This window comes from Acomys russatus, chromosome 25, assembly GCF_903995435.1.
Source record: "Acomys russatus chromosome 25, mAcoRus1.1, whole genome shotgun sequence".
NCBI lineage: Eukaryota > Metazoa > Chordata > Mammalia > Rodentia > Muridae > Acomys > Acomys russatus.
Window position 1 is genome coordinate 25,276,402 of NC_067161.1, and position 17,151 is coordinate 25,293,552.

The 17,151-nt window shown below is 43.0% G+C and overlaps 1 protein-coding gene across 1 annotated transcript; it reads left to right on the top strand.

Annotated features, from left to right (window-relative positions):
* Positions 1-14,065: 14,065 nt before the first annotated feature.
* On the top strand, positions 14,066-16,136 carry LOC127208649 (non-histone chromosomal protein HMG-17-like). Its single transcript, XM_051168131.1, has 3 exons — positions 14,066-14,075; positions 15,217-15,366; positions 15,795-16,136. The coding sequence occupies exons 1-3, from the start codon at positions 14,066-14,068 to the stop codon at positions 16,031-16,033; spliced, it is 399 nt and encodes a 132-aa protein (XP_051024088.1). The 3' UTR covers positions 16,034-16,136.
* The last annotated feature ends 1,015 nt before the right edge of the window (positions 16,137-17,151 follow it).

A 17,151-nucleotide genomic window follows, 5' to 3' on the forward strand; every position in this document is an offset into this window, starting at 1 on the left:
TCTAATGTCAACAGAGCTTGCATGTATCTGGGACCCCATCTGAATGGTTGGTATCTTTCATCCTTCATGGTCTCTCATCTTCAAGGAGGCCAGCTCGGCCTTGTCACAAGGTTTTAGAATTGTAAAAGGGAAAAGAAGCTTCAAGACCTTATGAGATCTATGCTGAGAACTTGTGTACTTGCTGAGCACCAGGTTTCATGGATGCAAGTCACAAAGTCAGCCTAGTTTCTGGAATGCCCCTACTTCTTCCTGAGAGGCGCTATAAAGAATACCATCTGCAGTCATCCACCCTCAACTAGCAGAGGAAGACAGGGGTAAAGAGAAGTCACCTAAAGGCCCAACAGTCCTAAAGCTAACAAGTGGTCGGGTGGTATTCTCTAAAAGCAGAGCCTGTGATCTTAGCCAGAGATGCACAACGCAAGGTAAGACAGAGGGCAGGCAGGAACCAGAACCAGATGACATTCTCTTATGAAGCAGGGTTTCACAATGATAAGGGTGCCTGAATTTTATCCCAAATCTAGCACAACCTAGCCATGTGACCTAAGGAAAGACTTTCCCACACCATGTCAAGCCAGGTTGCAATCCAAACAAAAGCAAGTATAATACTAGCACTTGGGGGTGGGGGGGGGGTGGAGAGAGACTGACTGAACTACTCCTTGAATTGCCATAAAATATCTCCCCTGTACCCCATTCCGAGAGAGAGAGAGAGAGAGAGAGAGAGAGAGAGAGAGAGAGAGAGAGAGAGAGAGAGACTGGGCACCTACCTAGTCAGGCTGACCCATGTGGAACTCTTTCCTATGGAAGCCTTCTGGTGCCACCTAGCAGGATAGAAGCAGGTACTGCACCCAAGGGAGCTTCAGGCAGTAGAATCCTATTGAGCCTTGATAGAACTAAAAGTTGGAGGCCAGATTTCAAGTCTTAGCGTTGTGGTTTCTATGACGACTCTAAACAAAATTTTTCACAGGTTCCCAGTCTCAAGTTGGGACCTCAACTGGTTCTATAAGCTATTTGAGGAGGCTGGTTATGGTATAGCAGTGTCCTCTGGTGGATGCCAAGCCTGTGGTCACTATCTGTGCAGTTGTGTGAGTCTGTATTTTACACGCACACATCAACACAGGGAATGGAAAAGGCCACAAAGACACTAGTTCCCTGCTCTGCCTCTGATGGATGGAATACAGCATCACGTGACAATGCTGTCATGCTGTCATTGGAGAACTCATGAGTGGGATTGTTTTCAGGAGTTGAGTGAAGCTGGGAAGGCATCCACCCATTTGGGGAAGATAGCAAACCTCCCAATCCCTTAGCAGACCTAGGATGACTTTTTCATATCAGCAGATATATGTTGATAAACTGTTATGTATGTGAATATGTAATGAAAGGCCAAGGCAGTCAACCCTTCCAACTGTCAAGAGGGAAGCCAGAGCAAACACACAGCTCTCCCTTATATAGCTTTTGTTCCAGGCACCTCCCTCAACACTTCTAGCCACCTCCAATAAACATGATTACCTACTATGTAAATAAAGCACAAAGCCAATATTCCTGTGCCCCTCTAAGCACAACACTACCTCGAAGCCATACCTCTGTGGATAGTTGAACATACACTGTCTGTACAATAGTCTGTAAGAGAGGTTCACCCCTCACAGGGAAGCCTGAGGAAAAATAACCTGGCACAGAAGACTCCTCAGACACAGTTGCGAAGAAGCTAACCAGCCAAACACTTGACTGAAGTTTAAATCAAGTATTTTTCCTGCAGTTTTTGAACCAATGATTTTAATCAGGGTTAGTTATAAGCAAATGGGTAAGTGTTTTTTAATCACCTCGCCAGTAGCTACAATACTGAATAAAATGCCTCTCCCTTCCCAGTAACCATAATTACCTACAGATCTTCAGAGAGGGGTGGGGCCTTGTCTTAGTCACTGTTCTATTGCTGTGAAGAGATATCATGACCAAGGCAACTCTTATGAAAGGAAGCATTTAATTGAGGCCTTGCTTACAGTCTCAGAGGGTTAGTCCATTTTCATCCTGGTGGGAGGCGCGGCAGCACACATGGGACTGGAACAATATCTATGAACTACATTCTGATCTGTAGGCCCAGAGAGAGACTGTGGGCCTGGCATAGGCTTTGGAAACTTCAAAGCCCACCCCAAGTGACACACTTCCTCCAACAAGGCCACACTTCCTAATCCTTTTCAAATTCCCTGATGACTAGGCATTTAAAACTATAAGCCTAGGGGGGGCCATTCTTTTTCAAACCACCACAAGCCTTATGAGCTCTGCTGGCTCATAATGTTAAGGGGCTGAGTCTTGCACAGGTGTTGGGCAGGTAATGGAAATGTTTTTCTTTAGGGTCAACAGCCATTTCTACTATAGCCAACCTGTGTAGTCTCATAGATGAAAAGTGGCTATTAAATGTAGATGATGAAATCGAAGGGAGAGGTAAGTAGCTGCATCCAGGGTCATTAAGCAATGTGTAAGCAAAGCTAAGATCAGAACTGCACTCTCATGGCATTCGTCTTTGACTGTTTCATCAGCAAATGAGAGAGAAAATTCCAGTGCTTGCCATAGTTGTTTGCATGTTTTAAAAGACACCCTCACACAGACATGAATGCAGGCAAAACACCAAAGACTGTTACACCAAATGGGTGGAATGATATAACAGATAGGTGAGTGAAGAGAAATCTGTCTGAGCATGGGGTCTGTAGTGCTTTGAATAAGAATATCCCCCATAGGCTCGTATATTTGAACACTTGGTCCCAAGTTGGTGGCACTGATTGAGGAGGTATGGACTTGCTGGAGGAAGTATTCATTGGGACTTTGAGAGTTCATGGCCTGGCCCACTTTCAGTTCACTGTATGTTCTTTGTGCCTACCATTGAGGATATGATCCCTCAGGTTCTTGCTACAACCGCCATGCCTGCCTGCTACCATGCCTCCTCACCAACCACCATGCCTGCCTGCTACCATGCCTCTCCACTATGATGAACTCTTCCCTCTGAAGCCATAAGCCCAAACAAACTCTTTCTTCTATCAGTTGCCTTGGGCATTAAACAGAAAGATAATTAATACAGAGTCCTTTTATAACTTCTCTTGCTACTCTTTTGCAGAAGAATAGCCTGGGGGAGGGAGGAGATAGACTATTGTTAGCGTTCTGCTTCAGTCTGCCTACCTGTGATGGCATTGCTTACCTGCCACAGGGGTGTGGCCCTCCCCAGGGCTATATCAAGGACAAACTCCCCTAACAGTCTCTCTACCCCCTCTCCACCTCTTCCTCTTCCTCTGTCTCTGTCTTTATTTCTCTCTCTCTCTCTCTCTCTCTCTCTCTCTCTCTCTCTCTCTCTCTCTTGTACCCCTTCACCCTTTCCTTCTCCCCCCATGCTCACTTAATAAACCTCATATAACATAATATCTGCTGCCTGGTGCCTTATATCTTATATCTTATTCTTAAACACAATCTTATATATTATTCTCATACATAAAAACTATACAAACATAAGGCTTCCTTCAGAGTTCTTTTGTCCTTCTTGCAGAGGCAAAAATGAATTTTAAAGCCCCATCAAGTATGCTGTTGAGTCCAAATTCCTGCCTTCAGATGATCTCCCTCCCTCTCTCTCTCTCTCTCTCTGACACACACACACACACACACACACACACACACACACACCTTTGTCCTTTCACTGGATATATGACAAGTTTGTGAAAATAAGCATGCAATTTGTCCTCCCATTTATGCAAGATGTTCAAGCAAGACAATCAAGAGACCCAGGCAACATAACAGTCACTAGGACTCTAACCAAGTTCAGCCCCTATTTTAAAAAGCAAGGAACAAAGTGCCAACGAGGATACAGAAGAGTCACATCTGATCTTCACAGTTGCTCCATGCACTTTCCCCACAGTGGCCCACTGGAGCCTTCCAAGGTAAGATTTTGCATCCCCTCCTGGACTACCATCAGCTGGGTCAAGCCAGTTAGAGGGCATCTCACAGGCCAACATCTTCATGAACATCATGACCTAATAATGAGATTCCCACCTTGGCAAGCCATCCCTTTCAACAGCACTTAGTCACTTTATCCCAAAGAAGTAGGCCTAAGAGTTCTTGAGTCAAGGTGGTGAATGAAGTTGGGAAGATAGACACCTTCCTCCAGGCGACTCCATGGATAGGATTGCCTACATCCAAGGCTGTCCCTGATACAATAGGACATGCAGAGGCTGGATTTTCTGTTCTTGTTCAAGCAAGTATGTGGCTGAGTCAAGAGACAGCCCTGTGTTATTCAACTTCAAGATCTAAGAAATATAATATTAAGCCACTCTTCTGCCAGAGGAAAGTTTTTAAAAGCTCCAAATGGATCTAAGAATCAGTAGATAATTTCTCATTCTTGAAATTTTATTATTCTGGGTCTTTTCTTTCTTAACTATTTAAAACAGGAAGGTTGATTAAAAGGACACCTGAGCCTGCAATTTTCCTGAACTCAGCCTTCTCATCTATGAGAACACTTATAAAGTCATTCCTAGAAGCCCTTGGAACTTTCATTCAAGAGATCTCACTAAGATATTTTTTTGTGTGTGATAATGTTAGAAGCCAGATGGATCTAACTCTTTGAAAGGAAAACTAAAGGCACAAGAAGGTCAACTGAAAACCTTCTGACAAGCAGAGCATTAGCAAATTGCAAATATAGATTGGAGGAGGGAGGAGTAAGTAGGTTAGTTGGTAGGAAATAAACCTGAAGGATATTAAAATAACTCTTAGTGTAAATAAGAAAAAAGTCATCAGGGCCACATTTACAGTCCTAGCTCCTAAGCCCGGTGTTCACTTGCCAGGCTTGGAGCCTACTGCTCACTATTCTGAGCACTCCCTGTGCCTTCCAATCCCTGCACCTCTGCTGCTCCCCTCATGGCCAGGACAACTCTTCAATGCCCCATCTCGAATCCAGACCTGCATACAATTCTACCACACAAAGTCACTTCTCCTAAAGCTTTTGCACATCCCTTCTGGAACACGACACAGACCTCTGCTAGTTATCTATGCCTCTTCTGTGTGCTTGTCACAGTGATGGGCCAGCAAGGATTCAACTTTAGTTCTTTTCATGTCTAGTACCAGGCTTTGGCCAATGATGACAGTGGAATAGCTCATAATAATGGTCTCATATCAAGTCCTAGACACACATCCAGAAGACAAAAGTAGGAAACATATTTCCCCTGACTTGGCCCACTTTTTTTTCTCTCCAGTGCAAAGACCAGATGATCATCCCACGGTCAAATTTTCAGGGACATCAGTTCCTTACGGTCTATTTATTCAAAAGGCTCAAGTCACAATGAACTCTCCCTCAAATACTTTCACTCTTGTCTCTTCCTTCCTTTTTCCAGTTTCTCTCTTTTCTCCCTCCATTACACCTCTTTAAAAACTCTTTTCTTTCTCTCAAAAACTTCTCTAGGTCAGCTAACACAAATGGGCTGAGCCTTATCCCACAGGGAAAGCCATTTCCTCTTTTGTTGCCCTTTCTTTCTAGTCTCTACTTTTGACTCATGGCCTCAGCCATAACTGACCAACCTGTTCTCATTCTTCTCCTGTCCTCTGCGTTATTAGACTGTGGATAGGGGAACAGGGGTGTGGGGTTGGAGCATGTAAAGGAAGTATGGCTCACCATGTACAATACAGAAATGTCGGAGGCAAATGTCCACCAATACGCCATCAGTGTTTCTACTGTTATTTATTCCCACTTTACAAGGAAGTACACCAAGGCTCAAGGGAGTTAAGTGGCATTTCCAAGGAAATTCTGTTAATAAAAGCAGAGCCAATATTCTGAGCTAGTAAGGCTCTCAGACCACTTACTGAACCACCAGGGAAGCTGGGCTTTTGGAAACAGTGGGGTGTGTGTATGATTTTCTAGAACCATCTTGTGTCATGAACTCCCTCCAGGTGTCAGTCTGAAACTCCAGCTGATTAAAACCCCTGCCTTGTTTCTTCGCAGAGTTCCCACTGGCACACACTCCAGACATTGACACGGAGCCTGGGAGAAGAAGTGGCATGTGGGAAGTCATGTTGACATTGGCCCAAATCTAATGAGAGCTCTGGCAGCCCAAGCTGTGCCTACTAGACAAACCAGATGCACGTTCATCTCTGCCCCAGCTGGCTCCCCTCATGGGCTTGCTCACGTGGGCATGCTTGAGGAGGCTGTGCCTAAACAATAATGCAAGAGAAAGCCATCCAACCCTGACTCTCTTCTTATTTTTAATTAGAAATTCCCATTAAAACCACTACAGCAATGAGGCACACACCAGGCAGTACACTTCAGGACAATTAGCACACTCTTCAGGTGGCTAAAATGGCCCAGCTCTGGCCTGGGGCCGACATAATTGCACCAAAACATACAGCCCACCAGGAGGCTCCCATTTCAAATGGAAAGAAACAATTAGTCATGCATCTATTGGGCAGTTAGATCTGTAGGACATAATTTAGTATTCATCATTTAAAAGATTGCCTGGGTGGGGAATATATGGAAATCATCTCAGTATGTTCATAAGCAAATCTCTACCCCTCTACCCTCCAACACAAGGCTAATGCTGGGGGTGGGGGGACTGGTGGGAACTGTGCAAGGCAGCCTGATTGTAACTGTTTGTTGGGATCACTGGAGGCATGAGCACTCCATTCTTGGAAAGTGGGAAATAATTAGTGAGGCAAGTAGCTTCTGGAACCCCTATGTACATCCCTGCTACTTTTTGAATTCCCAGGCCACTAATTAAAACCTGCCCGTAAGACAGCTTCTAGCTGAGTCACTGTGATAATTCTGAAGAGTAAATAAAATGAGCAAATTAGAAGAGCAGAAAAGGCCTCTCGAAACACCGGGAAAGCTGCAGAAAGCCACCCCCAGGCTCCCAAGACTCTGTTTGAAGCCATACTCTTAGATTCTACAAGCCCAAGCATTCCATCTGCATTTGCTGGTCCCTCTCGGCTCCGAGCTGAACCAATGCACCTTCCATGAGCCGGCAGCGCAGCTGTAATTAATATTCAGCTGGCATTTCCACTGCGCACTCAGAGCCTGTTCTTTCAGCCTTTTCAAATCCAATTCAGACCAAAGTAATCTTTGCCCTTGCATTTGGGTTCAGGCAGTAGCAATTGTCAGGATTGCAGATTGCCATTTATTAGCATTTATTGAGCAGTAGAGGAGCCCTGCACGTTAGTGGTTGTCACCAGGTCTCTGATTTTCAAATGAAAATTAACAAGCCAGTAGGGCATTTATATTGGGGCAGGAAGGCGGCATATCTGGGGGAAACGTTATTGATGGTTTTCATAGGGAGCTATTGATGGGCTGAGGGGCTTTGCAGGGGTGCTGGGTTAATAGGAGACAGCCACTGTTTGATCACTCACTTGCAAGTCTCTATAGTTCTTCCGTATGTGTGGACCTACAGAAAGCTAAGAAAGCTTGATTCAAATTCTGAACTAATCCAGGGGATGACCTCAAGCAAATTACTCTATCTCCTACAGGAGTCTGCCCATCTCCAAAATGAGAATTAACAAGATCAGGTGGCATGCTTAAATCGTCTTCCTCAAAACCACTGGGGAGATGCAATGAAGGATCCTCGGAACGGAGGATCAGATCCCCTTCCTCAAATTACTCTAAGAGGCTCTCCTCCTACGGCGTCATATTCTAGGTCTCTTTACATCATGCAGATATATATATATTTTTTTTCATCTTAATCTGTGATGCACAGAAGTTAGAAGGCACAGCGGGTCTCTACAATCTGCTATAGCTATGGAACTGGTGAAGTGCTGAGAACCAGGAAGGCAAAAGGCATCCATACTACCTACATAAAAGCAGCAGTAGGAGTTTATCTTGAGGGGCCCCAAGAGACAGGAGAGTGAGCCAGAAGCAACAGATGAGCATGGGATCCCAGCAGGGAGATCATCTAGAGGTGGGGCTGACACGTGTGGAGATGCAGAGTATATGGGTGACAGGACAAACTTGACATCTCATCAATAATCTACACCAAGTTTGCTTAGCCAGATCAAGGTCCCACGGTCCAGTCTGACAGATCCAAGAGGCTGGCAGACTGGAGGAGAACCACCAAGATGGCTGAATAGAAGTGCCCTGCATATGACTCTACCTCAGAAAAGAACCAAGCCAATAAACTGTTTTTGAAGACAGTGATGCAGAGAAAAATCTGAAAATGAGTTAGTAAATTGTTAGAACCTTGGACAGCAAGAAGGAAAGTCAACCTGGAGGAATTTCAACTTGTGATTTCAACCCTTGGGTCCCACCAGGGGGGGTTAGAAATTAAAGAAGTAGGGGACAGTGAAAAGTCAGCAAAGGGGAGAGCAGTGACTAGCAGTTTATAACTGCAAGAAAATACTGTTCTCTTTAGAGCCTTTAAACCCAGTTTAGGAAGTTAGATAATCTAAGTAAGACTGGCTATCATGTTTCAAAGAAAGAATGTGCTTTGGGTTTCACTGAGCTGCCTAAACCCAAGCTATTACAACAGTCAGATCATATACTTTCTTGGCTTAAGGATTTGCAATTGTGTCCTTGAAACAACCAGAGGCCTTGGTCTGACAGATCAATCACTCACAGAGAAGAAGACACTGTTCCCGCATCCTACAAACTTAAAAGCCAATGCTGAGTTCCCAAGCTCCCTTGCATGCAAGAACTAAAGAAAAACCTGCTCCCCAGCCCACAGGCTTAGCTACTATTACAAAGTCCTGCCATCCTCTGTGCACGTCTAGTATTGGTGGGGAAAATCCTCAGCTGAGTCCCAGAGCTCTGGAATGTTCCCAGGAATGTTGATGCCAGTACTCCAAACCTCTGCTGCCAACTGGAATCGTGTATCAAGGGCTAGGGAAGACTGCTTCTCCAGCCCAAGGAAGAACTTGGAACTATAGATGCTGGTGAAAGAGATTTAGCATCACTGAAGCTTATCAATAGAGACCAGAGGAAAGTCCCCCCTTCCATGTTCTAGAGCTCTAAGAGTATCATTACTGCGGTTTTAAGCTTCTCCGTGAGAACTTGCCTCATATATTCAATGAGCATCTCCACTCATATACAACATTGCCAGCCCAACACTGACAAATGCATGAGCCCCAGACTGCCTCAGGACCTAGGAAAACCTCCTCCACGGCCTATACCTTCAGGACCATGGACATGAATTTCTCAAGCCAAAATGATACTTACACATGCCTAGGAAAGAAATTATATATTTCAAGCCTGAAAAGTAAATAAATGCTAACAAAGACTGCTACATCCAGCTGTTTCATCACTTTTTTGTTGCTGTGATAAGCCACCACAACCAAGCCGACTTGGTCGAAAGGATGACTTGGCTAATGGTTCCAGATGGATGCGTCTACATCATGGCAGGGATGCAGAGCATCAAGCGACAGTCATCAGCATGAACTGGATGCTGACAGTCTACATCTTGAAGACTAAGCAGAACGCAGAGAAAGAGCCCCAGGAATGGTTGCAAGGCTTTGAAACTTCCAGCCCTGCTCCCAGTGACGTACTTCCTCCGCACTTCCTAGATCTCTCCAAAGAATACCACCAACTAGGAAAACAAATATTCAAATACAGGAGCCCACTGTGGACCCTCTCATTCAGGCTGCCACACCAGTAAAGCTGTCTTTGAAAATGGACAGAGAAATAAAGACACTTCAAAACCAGCACAAACCAAGGTAGCCCATGACCCCCAGGCCAACACTGCTGATGACATTTTTTTAAATACTAAGCCCAGGGAAGGAAAGAAGATAGTCTACATCAAAAGGGTACAGAGAAAAGAACAATTTCAGTAACAAGAGCACAGGAAAAAAACCATGTTCATGAGAGAAATGCTGAACAAAGGAGACTTAGGGTAGATTGTAGAATTATAGGGCTAGTGAGTCGGCTCATGTAAAGGCACTTAGCTGCCAAATCTAATGACCTGTGTTCAATCCCAGGCCCCATGTAATAGAAGGAAACAAACTGAATCCCTGAAAGGGACCCTGAAAGTTTGCACAATAGCATGCACATGCATGTGCACACACACATGATAGATGATAGATAGATAGATAGATAGATAGATAGATAGATAGATAGAAAGAATAGATAGATATGTATATACATACATTCATAGATAGGTTTTGGGGGGTAAAAAAAAAAACTCTTAAAAGAAGGAATTTCAAATTAAGCACCAAACATTGAGATTCTGAATTTCATAAAACAAGCATTAATGGAAATAAAATGTCAGGTAACTCCTAATATCGTAACAGTAGTTGAGCTCAAAATTCTGCTCCACCCCTAGATAGGTTATGTAAAGGAAAAACAAAGAAATCTCACAATTAAACTATGCCATTGGGACTAGAGAGAGAGCTCAGCAGCTAAGAGCACTAGCTGCTCTTCAGAGAACCTAGGTTTCATTTCCCAGCACCTACATAGCAACTCACAACTGTCTATATAACTCAGTTTCCAGGGGGTCCAACACCCTCTTCTGGTCTCCATAGGCACCAGGAATATACAGACATACATTAATGCAAACCGTTCACACAAATAAAATTAGCTATACATACCATAGATCAAATGGAGTTAATAGATACTTATAGAATATTCCATTCAATCATAACAGGATATACATTCTTTTCATTAGCTCATGGAACCTTCTCTAAAATAGGTCACGGATCAAGACTTACCAAATACAGCCAGGTGCAGTGACACATGCCTGTAATCCCAGCACTCAGGGAGGAGAGGCAGGCAGATCTCTGTGAGTTCAAGGCCAGCCTGGTCTACAAAGTGATTCCAGGACAGCAAAGGCTACACAGAGAAACCCTGTCTCAAAAAACCAAAACCAAAACAAACAAACAAAACTTACCAAATACAAAATAACTTAAATAATATCAAATTCATAATGCAATAAAACTAGAAATAAAAAGCTACACAAATACACAGAGATTGACCCAATCTTGAATGAAGATAGCGTCATTGAGTAAATCAGAGAGGATGTTAAAAATACCCTATAACCAAATGAAAATAAATGTATAACTCATTGAAACCTGTGGGTCACTGCTAAAGGCAATTCTAAGAAGAAAGTACATATTTATGACTGCTTATAGGAAGAGAGTGAGTGAGAGAAATCAAGTAACTAACTTACTGATATACCTCAAGGTCCCAAGTAAGAATAACTCAAACCTAGTAGACAGTAAAATAATAATGGCGATCATGGTGGAAAATTAATGAACTAGAGATTAAAGAAGAGCATATAGAATGAAACAAAAAGTTGGTTCTTGAAATGATGGACATGATTGATGGTTGTCTAAATGCAAAACTGCCCTGAAAACATACATACAATTAAAATTATATGCACTGAACAGGTTATATATAGGAGCTTATATGTATATCCAAATACATATATGCGTTCAAAACAACAATTAGTGAAAAGTGGCCACAGACTTGAAAGAGACTTAGTAGGGGTAATATAAGATAGTTGAGAGGGAGAAAAACAAAGGGAGAAATGTTGTAATTAAATTATAACCTTTAAAATAAAAAGATAAAAAGGAAGTGACAATCCATTAATCAAACTAACTAAAAAAAAAAAAAGAAGAAGAAGAAGAAGGCCAAATCTAGAAAATTAATAATTAAAAAGTCGGCAGTCAGCCAGGCAGTGGCAGTGGGGGTGCACCCCTTTAATCCCAGCACTTGAGATGCAGAGGCAAGCAGATCTCTGTGGGTTCCAGGCCACCCTGATCTATACAGCGAGTTCCAGGACAATTAAGGTACAGAGAGAAACCCTGTCTCAAAATAACCAAAAAGTTTTTACAAATTAGATAGATGACAGATAGATAGATAGATAGATAGATAGATAGATAGATAGATGTCACTATAGATTACAGCAAAATATAGAAAAATCATTAGGGAATCCTTTGAAAACTTATATTTCAGAACACTGAAAAACAGAGAAATTTTGAGAAATTCTTAGACATATATGACTGATCAAGATATGAACAACTTAAACGGATCTACTATAATCAAAACACTGAAACACTAAAATGTCTTTCAACAAAGAGAGGCTGTTTGAACCCCAAATCTGACACTGAAGGGTCTTCTAACCTCCCTAGGTCTACAGTGGTGAGACGGGGAGCTGTGGTGCACGGGTCGCAGAAGAGAGAAGATGCTCTCAGAGCACCTTTGGGGCTGAAATGTTCAACTGAGGAATAAGTTACCCCATGGGTGGGAAACAGAAGGAGGTGCCCCAGCTCACTGTCTTAGCTCCTTCCCTCCACCTGTGCTTCAGCCAGAAGCTACCAAGGAAGAAACTCATTGGCATAAACTTAGGGTTCTCAAACTTGAATAAGCATCACTATTACCCAGGGACTGTTGAAGACTACAGCTCCCACCCACAGAGCTGCTGGTTCAGTTGGTCTGCAGTGACACGCAGGAAATTCCCATGAAATCACAGGTGCCAGTAAGATGCTGATACAGTTAGCAGACCCTAAGGAGCACTCTACCATATGGGCCTGACTTCTGGGGTGTAAAGCAGGGTAGAAGGGCTGGGACAATGGCAAGCAGAGCAACAGAGCCACGTGGTAAATCAGTTTGTCTATTCATATTGTCTCTGATTATTTATCGATAATCTATATAAGATGTTTCAACTATACAGTAGTTCAAAGAGTATTTGAATTCATTAGATGCTACGCTTGGCATTTTCACCCTTTCTCAGACTAGTGGTAAGTCAAGTTGCCTGTTTTTTTTCTTTCTTAAAAAATGTATTATAATTTATTCAGATTATATCCCAGTTGTTATACCCTCCATTGTATTTTCCTGTTCCCACCCTCTTCCACCTTATTCCCCTCCTCTAGACCTCTGACAGAAGGGGACCTCCTCCCCCACCATATGACAATAGCCTATCAGGTCTCATCTGGATAGCCTGATCCCCCCTTCTTCTGTGTGCCCACCTGGCCTCTCCACCAAGGGGAAGTGATCAAATTGGGGGCACCAGAGTTTATGTCAGAAGTAGTGCCCACTCTCCACACAACCATGGAGAATGAGCTGTCTATTGCCTAGATCTGAACAGAGGAAGTCTAGGGTCACTGCATGCATTGTCCTTGGTTGGTGCAACAGTTTGTGCAGGCCCCCCTGGGTCCAGATCTACCAGCCTTGATGGTCTCCTTGTGGGCTCCTGAAACTTCTGGGACCTTCCATCTCACACACACACACACACACACACACACACACACACACACACTTTCATACCACTCTCAACATTCTACCCAGAGTCTGGCTTTGAGTCTCAGTATCTGTCTTATTCCCCCGCTGGATGGAATCTCTCAGAGGACATCTATGTTGGGCTAATATCCACTTAGAAGTGAGAAAATGCAAATAGATTCATATTTATCACCCTGCACAAAACTAGAGTCCAAGTGATTTAAAAACTTCAACATAAAACCAGACACATTAAATCTGTGTGAGGAAGAGGCTTGGACTCATTGGCACAGGAGACAACTTCTTGAACATAATACATGAGCAGTTTTATGGTGCTGGGTCCCAGCCAGCCACAATTTAATCACCCAATCGCCAGCATGAACAACTGACCTTTGCTGTGCTGTGTTGTTAAGCCTCGCTGTTTGATTGAAATATTGATTACATTTGCCACTTATGATTTTTTTTTAACTTATAATGGGTGTGTCTGTCTGCCCATTTTTAGTCAAGTATTAGCCACGGGGTAACCCTGGTGTTGGAGCACAAAGCATTCATGAATGGTCACAACTACATTTCAACTCAGAGTTCAAATTCTTTCTTTACAAATGTGTGTTCTGTGAACTCATCTGCTCCCCAGAATCACTCCCTGAGTATGCACATATAAAAACTAAGAACTTGATGCCCACTATCTCTTTCCTTTGAGAAGACCTAGCTTTGATCCCTTTCCATAAAGATTAGTCCTCCAGCACCTATCGATTTAGTTATCAAGTAAAATTTTCCTATCTACCATGTTCTAGGAAGCATGCTAGTCACTCAGGCTCCTGGGGTGACCCAGTCATCCACGGTTCCCTAGCTTTGGAGAGCTGACCTGCTAATGAGAAGGTGTGTGTGAAGGTTTTCTGGTTGCCAGCAATGAACATGAACCCAGGTAAGTAAAAATGAAAAGGAGTATAAATCTCCTGTTATGGTTGATAGGGCTAGAAAGGAGATAAGAGAAAGTAGGAAGTGAAAGTAATTTGAATGCATTATATATAAATAGATAGGCATTATAAATTTATATGTGCATATGTATGCATAAAGACACATAAAATTATCAAAGTATAACTTACTAATAAAAATAAAGCAAAATGTACTGGGGAAACACTGGAATATGAATTAAACCTAAAAGGCAAACAGGTCAGGCGTTTGAGGAAGAAAGACAAAAACCAAAACAAGTATCTATGAGACGAAGTAAGCCATAGTTCTCATACCTTGGAGTCTTTCTAATTCAATCTTGGATAAGACTCTGGGAAAGCAGTTCTCACGTATTTCCAAGTTTTATCAGCTATGGTTGCTAACCACTGTTGTGGTCTCTTTGGAAGAGGATTTTTGCTTTTTCTCCTATACCATTCTTGTTTTTAGTAGGCCACCGACACCTAATTAAAAGTAGCTGAATCCTTCTCCAAACTGCTACGAACTGTAACAGGTGGATAGCTATATGCTCCATGTTTTTTGGGCATCTTTTTCTTTCCAAAGAATCACAGGTATCTTTATTGAAAATACCACTCAGGATTACCCTGGGGGGAGGCAAGTGGCATAGCTGATGATTATTTATTGCTCCATAAGATAGGAAAGCTGAGGCTCAGGTGGGGAGATGCCTAAATGTAAGTAGCTGGTTCTCAGTTGGTGGACTGTTTAGGAAGAATTGGGGGTGTGGCTTGTTGGAGGAGATGGAGTCTTACTAGAGAATGTGTTTTCACTCAGAGTGGGCTCTGAGTTTTCAAAAGCTCATCTCTTTCTCTGCCTCCATTTGCAGATCAGTATGTAAGCTCTTCGAGAGTGCTCCAACGCCATGCCTACCTGCCTGCCATCATGCTTCCTGCCATGATGGTCCTGGACTCAAGCCTCTGAAACTTTAAGCAAGCCGCTAATTAAATGCTTTCTTTCAAGTTGCCTTGGTCATGATGTTGCAGCAATAAAAAGGTAACCAAGACACCAAGTTCATACCACAAGCACACGGAAAAGCTGGAACTAGAATAAAGGTCTCCCTGGGCCAGTGGGTCTAACTTCACGGTGACTGAAATACACAGGGACGAGCAGTGTGAAGAAGCATCGAGAGCGACCCCCAGATGGACCAAACCCACGCGCAGCTGTATCCCCCGCGTTCGGCGCCGACGTTCCCCCACCGCCGCCACGCCCAAAAGAAAGGCCGAAGGGGATGCTAAAGGGGAATACAGGAGGTAAACTTTAAACCCCTTCCCAGATCTAGCCAATGGTCAGAATATTCTCCACAGTTGAGTGGAGAGTGTGATACGACTTTCTCACATACTCTGGTGCCTCACATTTGACCATGTCCCCTGGAGGGGGAGACCTGGTGGCACTCAGAGGAAGGACAGCAAGTAGCCAAGAAGAGACTTGATACCCTATGAGAATATATAGGGGGACATAATCCCCCTCAGGAACAGTCATAGGGGAGGGGAATAATGGGAAAATGGGGGGGGGGAGGAATGGGAGGATACAAGGGATGGGATAAACATTGAGATGTAACAAGAATAAAATAATAAAAAAAAAATAATTAAAATAAATAAATAAATAAATAAATAAATAAATAAATAAATAAAATACTACAAAGAAACAAAAAAAAATAAATAAAATAAAAAAAATAAAGGGGATAAAGCCAAGGTGAAGGACGAGCCACAGAGAAGAGCTGCACGGTTGTCTGCTAAACCTGCTCCTCCAAAGCCAGAGCCCAAGGCTAAGAAGACCCCTGCAAAGAAGGGAGAGAAGGTGCCCAAGGGGAAGAAAGGGAAAGCTGATACCGGTAAGGATGCAAATAATCCCGCGGAAAATGGAGACGCCAAAACAGACCAGGCCCAGAAAGCCGAAGGTGCTGGAGATGCCAAGTGACGTGTGTGCATTTTTGATAACTGTGTACTTCTGGTGACTGTACAGTTTGAAATACTATTTTTTATCAAGTTTTATAAAAGCAGAATTTTGTTTTACATTTTTTTTTTGTTTTTGTTTTTGTTTTTGTTTGTTTGTTTGTTTGTTTGTTTTAAGCTATGATGTTAGCACACAGAACACTTCATTGTTTGGGGGGGAAGGAACATGTGTCACTAACATAATGTCTCCCAAGCTTGATTGATGATGGAAAACTTCTTCCCCTGATAGTTCTCAAAGGCTCCTGTTGGCTCCCAAGAGGCATCCTGGTGTTGACATATGTGGCCACCATGGCACAAAATGCCTCGTGATGTGGGGAAACTAAATTCACTTTTGTATCCTCCTTCCCCATACCATCAACATCGACCTAACTCCCTTAAAACCAGAGACCTGTTGGAACCTGACCCCCAAAATTGTTTTTCCAGTCTATTGAGCAATCTGGACTTTGCAGTGATGTCATTGAGTGTCCTCAGAAGGGCGGTGGTTCCTTTTATAAAAGACTGTGGATCTTCAGATTGATAATTCTGCCATTTCCATTTCCTTTCCTGAAAGTCAGGGTCGGCCTGTGAAAAGTTGTTAAACAACATCCTGAATGTGAAATGTCAACCCTCACTCTAAGCTACTTCCCCCTTTTCAAAGCATTGAATGGAGATTTCATTGGGTTTTATAGTGGCTTTCTGATTTTGGTAGTCTATACAAGAAGGGAGTTTGGAAGTTCTTGTATACTGTTACTGATTGTCTGCCCACGTCCTGCCTGAAATACCATGATTGTTTATGAAAAGTATCTTTAATAAAGCTGGATACAGTTAAAAAAAAAAAATACACAGGGACTACGATCGAGTGCAGCTTCAGACCCAGGCTCTCCGGAAGTCCTGAGTACAAAGAGATGCATTAAAACCAAGGTGTTTCTGATACATGTGGCCCTAAAAGCTCAGTTAGTAAATGACTACCATTGATGATGGTGGTGGTAAGCCCATGACTTTGAATGGTTTTCTGCCCAAGGATGAGAAATCTACTTCAATATCCTTTCTCTTCATTTGCCTTTTCTTTCTTGCCTTATTGCCTGCTCATATTGCCTTTGCAGA

Excerpts from the sequence above, each read along its gene's own strand:
- LOC127208649 (XM_051168131.1), top strand. Across the intron at positions 15,367-15,794 it reads GCTAAAGGGGAATACAGGAG|GGGATAAAGCCAAGGTGAAG; the intron begins GTAAACTTTAAA and ends AAAAAAATAAAG.